This window comes from Pocillopora damicornis, chromosome 3 (genome assembly GCF_964200805.1).
Source record: "Pocillopora damicornis chromosome 3, jaPocDami1.2, whole genome shotgun sequence".
Taxonomy (NCBI): domain Eukaryota; kingdom Metazoa; phylum Cnidaria; class Anthozoa; order Scleractinia; family Pocilloporidae; genus Pocillopora; species Pocillopora damicornis.
In genome coordinates this window covers 1,937,458-1,946,606 of record NC_142672.1, presented here as the reverse complement: position 1 = coordinate 1,946,606, position 9,149 = coordinate 1,937,458, and the positions used below count along the sequence as shown (strand labels likewise).

The 9,149-nt window shown below is 36.6% G+C and overlaps 1 protein-coding gene across 3 annotated transcripts in view; it reads right to left on the bottom strand.

Annotated features, from left to right (window-relative positions):
• Positions 1–4,688: 4,688 nt before the first annotated feature.
• LOC113674668 (microfibril-associated glycoprotein 4-like) overlaps positions 4,689–9,149 on the bottom strand; it is a 5,231-nt gene continuing 770 nt past the window's right edge. Inside the window, exons 1-6 of one of the 3 annotated variants that reach the window (XM_089202054.1) lie at positions 8,921–9,149; positions 7,774–8,488; positions 7,125–7,381; positions 6,878–6,995; positions 5,600–5,983; positions 4,689–5,147 (exon numbers count right to left, since the gene is read on the bottom strand). The exon at positions 8,921–9,149 is cut by the window's right edge and continues 770 nt beyond it. In XM_089202054.1, coding sequence (XP_089058180.1) covers positions 4,870–5,147; positions 5,600–5,983; positions 6,878–6,995; positions 7,125–7,381; positions 7,774–7,843 — 1,107 coding nt within the window. In that variant the 5' untranslated portion in view covers positions 7,844–8,488; positions 8,921–9,149 and the 3' untranslated portion in view covers positions 4,689–4,869. Of the gene's footprint in view, positions 5,148–5,599; positions 5,984–6,877; positions 6,996–7,124; positions 7,382–7,773 lie in introns of all 3 variants that reach the window. The other 2 variants (XM_089202055.1, XM_089202053.1) reach the window with 2 other exon arrangements.

Genomic DNA, 9,149 nt, shown 5'->3' with positions numbered 1-9,149 from the left:
CTCCTTTCAACGGGGCCTTTAGCCTTGTGCAAAAATGGACCGGTACAAATTATTTAATAATTTAACCCATCCGTGCTTCGCGTCAAGGCTTGAAGAACGAGATTTGACGTCACCCGCGCTTGAATAAGTCAGCAAAAGTCCCAACACTCTTGCTGAGAGGGATTTTTAACGAAATGATGTGACAATCAACCCGATTTTAGAGTTGTAATGTTTGCTTACCGACCGAACCGCGAAATGAAAATGCGAAACGGATTTTTCTTGAAGATGAATACATTCTTTTGAGCAAAGCACATTTTTCGCGTATGTTTGGGATGAATTTTAATTGGGGTGCAGTATGTAAGTAGGTGTAACGAGAAACGCCCTCATATTAAGGGACGTTAAGGGTCCCTTGTTAAGAGACGTTAGAGGTTGCAGTACTGTTTGTATCTGTACGCTTTCCTTCAGTTAAGTATATGTTCTCTGTGTTCTTCGAGATTTATTGTACGATCATTCATTCCGTCTTCTCTTCATTTCGTTAGCATTTGAGATTAAGACTGTCGAGAATTTATCAGAACCGGTGTGTCCAAAAAAAATAACGAGGCACTCATCGTTGGTGTCTCCCATGGAGAGAAAGCATCCTCGTGAATTCTAAATGTTCAGCCAGCAATCATTAACATGTTCCCGGTTTTTATTCTTATTTTAAAATCGACAAGTAGTACTTCGTAGCCATTCTCATAAGTATGTTTCATAAGTGTAAAATTATATTCCTTTCAAGGTTATATTTTCAACACAGAAGCATCCACTGCAAGCCGAAGTTTATACCGAGCTTGATGTGTTCCGGAATCGCATCTTTTGAAACATGTTCTTCTCGATCAAAATTTTGTTTGACAAGTGATTATAAAATATCACTTTGCAGCTATCCTCACTAGTAAATGCGTTCAGGAGGTGTTCCAAAAGTCCAAACATTTCTCTCGCTTTTCAAAATAAACGCTAAATTAAAAAGTATAATCGAATGTGCATTTGACTGATGTGGTACCTCGATTCTTTCGCACTTGAAACATAACATTCCTTTTACCTAAAGATGACGTCAATTACAATGCAATGCTGGCAACCTGCATGCAATTATATGGATGTTTTATTCCTTTGAGAGCTCGTCGATCAAATTCAAATTAGATGGACCGATATATCATATGACAAGGAAAGAGCTAAAATTATTAAAAATCATCCTAAAGCTTATGAGACATCTTCAAATTGTTCCAAAAATGAACATTCCTCAGAAACGGTAACGAAGATGATAAATATGGATTCTGGGCCGTCTAAAATCCATTATGACTTGACAGGACATTTCTCCTATTTACCCTGTGGTTGCTTGAGATGCCAGGCATGTAATTTTTTGCATCTATTGCTTACTACTTATTTTAAAGGGCGGTTTCTCGTCGTTGTGTAATTTACTCGGTAACGTAAATTAAAAAATGTCGGTTAAGTCGTGATGTTGTGTACAAAAAATCATCAAGGAAACCGGAGCCGGTTCCTCATTGTCGGAAAAATTCTTAAAGACCGCTCAATCGCACGATGTTTACAGGCCCTTTGACTTTATAAATGAGGTGAGACTGAGATAAAGACAGGGAAACTTGAAATATATTTATTTTGAAAACATCAACACCACGGTGCACCTTGGATTTGTTGGTCATTAATTTCAAAACCAATTTTTTACGCGATTTGTTTTTCATTACATTCCGAGTGTAAGGAAAGTAGATCATGACTACCTTTCACTATGGGACACATTTAATTTTGTTCGGAACATAAAATCCTACCATCCCGAGAGCACCCGGGCTATCTAAGTTAGGTTGACACTTATGGATACGGTAGACCTTGGCGGGTGTCCTTCGCAAAAGAAACATTTAACGCGCTATTTGAAGTATGACCACTATAAACTATAAATCAGCGGAAAGGTTATTAAATGTGCTATTCGGAAAAATTATGTCGTTTTAGCTTCATCTAATCGAAAACCGAATGAGGCGTGACAATTCGAAATGGACGATGTTTCTTTGAGCGAATGAATCGCATATCGAATCTGACCGCACAAATGACCTTCTACACAATTTAAATCCTGAGGGGTTGGTCTTCATACCGTGTGGGGATTTTTTCAATATTCTTATCGGCTGCTTTGCAATTAGTCTGTCAAGTTTGCAAATCAAAATTTTGTCGATACGCAGTACGTCAGAGGCTATTGCGGGAGATCCATTTTGAAAAACGGAATCCCCAACACGGTTGGTATCTTGGGAGTCTTCTGACCAAATTTCGAGGCAATCCATAATTTTTATATACCCTATTGACTCGTGCAAAGAAGACCTATTCGCGTAAAAACGAAGTAGGCTTTTTTTCGCTATCAAAGTTTTCCCAACAATTTGCACCTTTGGGTGACTACATATCAAATTATGTCAACATTCTGAAAAACACGAAATGACGACCGCAGAAGCGTCCGGAAGAGTCTCTCAGCAAGAACATATTGTGCAGGTAGCTATCTATCCGTTACTGTGACAGACCTTTAGTTCAATTCTGAACTATTAGCAAGGATAACATCTTTGGTGCAAAGTATGCGTAAATGTGAGATTATTTAACCTTAGTCATTCATTTGCTAGTTTTTTAAATGTTAATTATCGAACATTGTAAAGTCCATCCGTAGGGAGCGAACTTGATTGCAATCCGTATGTTTCGTCGGTCAAGTGAATGTCATATTTGTCGTTGTTTATTTACTTTTTAAAGTTATTTTATTCTATTTGAATATATTTGAACTATTGAAATATGACTGCTCTTCCGAGGGCTTCAACGCGGAGTCCTCGGTGTGATGAAGTTTTATTTGTTTGAAATGGATCCTGATTCCTCGGGCTTCGATCTCAGAAAACTCATCGCATCTTGGAAGAGATAATGACCGCAGACAAATATCCGTGGGTATTTTCGCGCGAAATAGAGGCTAGTCTTAATATAGTGGTGCAAGGTATTTGCATGAAAATCAGGTAAGTAAATTTATGCAAATAATATATGATACAGCAAATTTAATCATTACTAACAGAGGTCAAAATAATATTCACTTCTAGAAGAGAAACACAAATAAAATAACCAGCAAGCCTTCGCGTAAAAACATCGTGGCTTCATAATATGTTAAATTTTACCGTGGGAAAGATCACTATTGTTATGATAACGTAATAAATTGCACCTGTCGCAAAGTTAAATAAGTATTTCATTGGTGTTTATGTAGTAAATAGAACATTACGTGGCCTCCCGGAGGTACGAGTTTTTCGAATGTTGAAAAATATTTCTCTAGTTAGCTGTATGGAACATTTTAACTATGCACCTCGAAATTAAATTTCAATTCATATCTCCGTGCGGCCACGTAATATCCTTTACTTCTGATGGAGGTCATGAAAGACTAAAGACTGTTTTGGTGTTTCGTCATAGTTATCAGTAAAAGAAATTAAAAACTGGAAATGTCCACTCTTCTACCGGTGTTCTTCAAAGACTGAAGTGAATCGTTCGTTCTAATCTCTGTTTCGTTCTCTGATGGGTATGTTGTGAAGAAATACGATAAACCCTACTTGGAAATTATTTACATCTTTCAGCTGGTATTTCCTTTGGCTCTTCTAATCTTTTTACGGAACGACGCCAGACAATTAAAACACAAGACATTTAAAAGAGAAATTATACTCAACTGTGCAACAGAAACGTGGTTGGAACATAAAACCAAATAAAACAAAGATAGGGAGATGCTTGAGCTTCATCGCTATAAATGAATTACGAATATAAACTTGCGAATCCAATTTCTTCTCGTCGAAAAATTTGCGATTTTGCTCTGACAAGATTATAGCTGAATAACCGTCAGCATTCTAACTAATCACGGAAAAAGGGGAAACGTAAGTTTTAAGAGGAGACAAAAATTTCCTTATTATGCGTTCCAACGCACTCAGTTTAACTTTCAGATCTCACAAACTAGTTTCTCGCAAATTGATCAAAATGGAACGCCCCTTGAAGCAGTGGCATCCAACATTCATGAACTTTTCTGTGGGTAACTGCTCTGTGTTAATACACACAACAAAGCTTTTCAGCCTACGAAACATACGGTTTTGAAACCTCCAGCCAGGCAAGCTAACAAACAAAGTTTTGCGATTCGTACAAAAGGATCGAGAGTGCTTTCTTCTAAGACGTTAGTTGGCCTCACAAAGGCATTATCTGATTCCTTTTTAGGCAAGATTTCCTTACACTAAATTAAAGTACTAAATTATGCACACAGCTATTTGATAAAAGAAGAAAATAACGAAACCAATAGATTACTTTAAGGACTGAGGTTTTGTTTTTGAATGGTTGGGTTAATACAGAAACAAAAAGGATGAAGTTTCTAGAACTGAATTAAGAACGGGGTTTACTCTTCTGATATTGACTTTGAAAAAATGAAGGCTGTGTGATCGCTTAGTGTTCCGTTAAGTGAAAATACGAGTCAAAAATTTAAATAATCAAAACTTGTATAACCGAGTCAGGAGGAGCATAGGAGTCGTGATGGCCATAATGATACAAGCCACTGAGATTCAACAATAACTCTTGTAAATACCTAAGACCCACCTAAAATTTTATGGAGACAGGGTCTTTTCAGCCGCTTCCCCCAGGCAATAGAATGTCTCACCCATAGACCTTAAAATTGAGTCCATTAGTTTCTGTTTTTGAGAAAAGATTAAAGAAGCATTTTATTTAGAGCTACTTATCAATAACTGTCAATTTTCAACCATGATGAGGAGCTTTTTTAATGTACTGCTATACAGATTAAGTTATTATTATTCGAGACACTCGTTTTTTTGTGAAGTTAATACTTTATCATTATTGTGCCATAAACGTGACAGTTCAGAAATCCACTGGTCTTATTTTCATCTCGGTTCTCTTTAGAGAGTAATAATGTCCTTTCCAGTCTTTCCAGTTCACTCCATCAGCAAAGGAGGAATGACTTCCACGAAGATATAAACCATTAAGATTTGAGCGGTGACAATTCTTGTACCACCAGGCTCCTTTGAACTTAATGGCGCAGTTGAGACCTCCATGATTATCATGACCTTTATCATTATCTTGATCTCTTGTGGTGAATGGCATACCGCGATGTACAGCAAGAGAGTCACCAGAATTCCCTGAAAAAATGAGCCGCATTATGAGTACTACGTTTAACCAACAATGAGCCGTTCATAAGGCTGAACAAATGTTTAAATATCAAATAAGTATATCAATTTAACATTAATAATATGGATTAAAAGCATTCTTAGTAATGTATGTGATTCATGTCGAAGGTTCAAGGGACTGAATTGCTCGATATGACAATGTCAATAAATATGTTTGCCGAGGCACTCATCAGAGTTGGATAAGTTCGTCAGGTTATCTGCGCATGATCCACTGGCGAATACCTTTGGACTAAACAACATCCGGTATGCGCTGTCCAAGATTGCATATCGACGAGCTGACGTTTCTTTTTTGTCTTCCAAAGCTATTGATGTAAAAGACGTTTAGCATATTTACATAACTTAGCACTGTCCTCCCCCTTTCTTCTTAGATTGACTAAAATAGAAGAGACGGAATGATAATTTACCTGAATAAGAACCAAGGATTAGCTTGTACTTATCATTCTCACTTTTGACACCAAACATCTTATACTCAGCATAGGTATGACTTCCTTCAAAGTCTTCCAAGTCTACACGCAGCACGTTGTTATTATCAGAGGTCAGGCGATGAATCTTGTCCAGTCCCAGCCAGAATTCACCGTTTAGATCTCCGAATCCGTGTTTATAGTCTATCCAATTGAGGTAGAAGTCAACCGAACCATCCAGTCTCTTCTGGAACACCGTCCACCCTCCACCAGCTGTTGTTAGGTCACAGAATACATCAAAGCCCGGCAGATTATCAGGTTTAATGGTATACATACCATCTCTTCTTTCCCCAGCATTGAAAATCTCAGCACAATTTTTCTTAAAAGCTGCAAAATGAATGAAAACATTGTCGGGTTTAATGCTATACACACAGTCTATGGTGACGCTGGTTTTCGCTGAAAGTGTGTTATATTAATCATGATTTGTCTCCTCAATATAAATGCAAAGAATGTAACTCGGGATTCTTTCTAGTTTTCAACTGTATTCAACTTTGCCTATTCTTCTAGATGAAAATGTCAATACAATATTTCTGGAGAGATGGAAATCAAGGAGAAAATTGTCGGGTTTAATGCCATCAGTCCCTCCGTCTGTCGTGATACTGATTTCTGTAAAACTTATAAATGTCATGGCATGTCTACTAAATATGTTCTTAGATTCTTTCTACTTTCCAAATGTATTCAAATTTAACATTTCTTTTTAAAGTGAAGTGTTCAAGATTTGTAAAAACACACAGCTATTCTTTCTATCACCGTTAGTAGTTGTGTTTTGTTTTCTCTTTTGATAATGCCTTTATTTTAATTTCAAAATTCTTTTTTACAGTCAAGTGTTCAAGATTTATAAAAATGATAGCTATTACTTTTATCACCGTTAGTGGCTGTGTTTTGATTCCTCCTTTAATAATGCCTTTGTTGATTTAATTTTTTTCCCACGCAGAATCAATTTGTGTTGATACAAGTTCCAGAAACACTTTATTTGTCTAAGTAAACTAACTGTGTCTATTCGGAGTTTCAATATCATACGTTCTCTAATTTATCTTCAGTGGATAGTAGATTGTCCAAGAAGTCAAATTTGCTGAATTTCCAGATTCCCATATATGCTTTCGTGTATGATTTCAGAAGATATTTCTATTAACCGATTTTAAAACAGTTGGTTAGTCACCTTACTGTCAGTTGTTCAATCAACCCAAGAGACTTAGTGAAAGAAAACGCAAGTTGTTATACCTCGAAATTGGCAGTTCTCCCCTATGAATCCATCACGACAAACACAACGAAAACCTTTATTGGTGAATCCAGCTTGACAGGTGCCATTGTTCAAACATGGGCTGCTGCTGCATGGATTCTGTTGGCAGAAACAAAGTAGCTTCGTGCACTTTACTCTTGCCAATGACTCATAACAACAACACTCTAAAATGAAAACATCTTATCTGTGTCTGTCTCCTAATATTTTCGTAAGAATGTGAAATGTTACCTCGACTGCAAGATGATTGTAACCTGGTTTATTAGTGAGAAGAAATGGAGCATGGTTTTCCCCCGTTGCGTTGTTCAACTCGCATTTTTGCTTTTCCCCGTCAAATGGACCAATATTGATGGACACACAACTAGGCTCCATATAACACATCACTCTGCAGCTCCCTTCATCAGTTACCATAACACTCTTGATCACGTGATTTTTTAACACCATGTCTGGTATTGGCTCCCTAAATATGATGTTTCGGCAATCATCACCTGGTGGAGGGAGGAGGACTAAACTAAATTGTTTATTCTGCAATCATTGAAACAAATTTCTGCCTTTTCACCAACACCCTATTTTAATACCTTACAACTCAATAGCATGAAAACCTTACAAAATTAATCATCACTCGAGAATCAAATGCTAACTGGTAGAGGTTCCTTATCGGAAAATTTATCCATGCGGCTGAGTTTATATAGGGATTATTTTCGTGCTGTAAATTGTAACAGTGAATCGTTCGTTCTAATCTATATTTTGTACTCTGATGCTTTGAAATTATTTACATCTCTAAGTTGGTATCCTTCTGCTCTTCTAATCTTTTTGTAGAAACGACGATAGAAAATTAAAGCACCAGAAATTTAAAAGAGAAATTATAAATTATACTCACCAGTGCAACAGGAACATGATTGGAACATAATACCAAATAAAACAAAGAGAAGGAGATGCTTTAGCTTCATCGCTAGAAATGAATTATAAATATAAAACTTGTAGTCAAAATATGATCGTGATCATGTTGATACCTGTGATTCAAAAGCTGTGGCAGGTCTTCAGTATTTATTCTTCGACTTTGTCTTCTTCTAAGGATATCTTAGTGATCACCTTCTTTCATTGACAACTACTTTGTTCAGTTATCTGATTAGAAATATCGGCTGGTGGGCTTATTCCTTTCCTCCGCTGAAAACATAGTCTTAGGTAGAGACTTATTCTTATCAAATATTCATCTATTAACTGCTACAAAAGGCGAAAAAAGAGAGAAATTAAATTATTGCTATATCAAATTTCAACTGTACTCCGGTACTTACTTGTACATATTTTAATAAAATCTATCGATTCCATCTTATGGTCAGACAAAATTTTATGCAGCATGAGAGAAGAAGAAAATATAACTCGTTGTACCTATTAAAAAGACTAAGTACATAAGAGTGTTTTCAGCATTTAACTTGAAGCAAAAATTTAAAAGCAGTTAATTGCACTTGGCAAAAACTTTTTGCCAAATAAAAACATGCCGAGTGATATAAATATCAAATACACTGCTCAATGTTGTTTGCTTGTTTTGTGGTGAAGTCTGCTTGTTTGTGATTGATAGTTTCGAAAGGGGAGATCTATATAAAAGACAAAACACTAGATTAAAATTCAAACAGAGTGATTGCGGAGGTTGAAATAAATAATATTGGTAATGTTAACACACATTTGCAAGTTAAACTCCTCAAAACATAAAACAATTCCTTGCAGAAGATTCTAAACTTTAACGAGTGCACATAAAATGATCTTCTTTGAAACTGGAATTTGTGTTCAAAGGTATCATACGAAGGGTAAACATTGCTAACGGACGCTCTCACAGGTTGAAGGGAAATGAATTGAACTAAGTTTGAACGACAATGGAGCACGTCTATGGCAGCGAATCCATTTTCTTCTCGTCAAAAAATTTGCGATTTTGCTCAGACAAGATTACAGCTGAATAAGCGTCAGCAGTCTAAATAACCCCTAAAAAAAAAGGAAACGTAAGTTTTAATGAATAACGAAAATTTCCTTACCAAGCACTCCAGCGCACTCAGTTTAACTTTCAGATCTCACAAACGTGCTTCAAGCAAATCGATCCTGAAGGAACGCCCCTTGAAGCAGTGGCATCCAACATTCAAGAACTTTTGCGTGAGTAACTGCTCTGTGTTATTACACACAACGAAGCTCTCCAGCCTCCAGAACTTACGGTTTTTAAACCCCAAGCTGGGCAAGCTAAACAAAGTTTTGCGATTCGCACAAAAG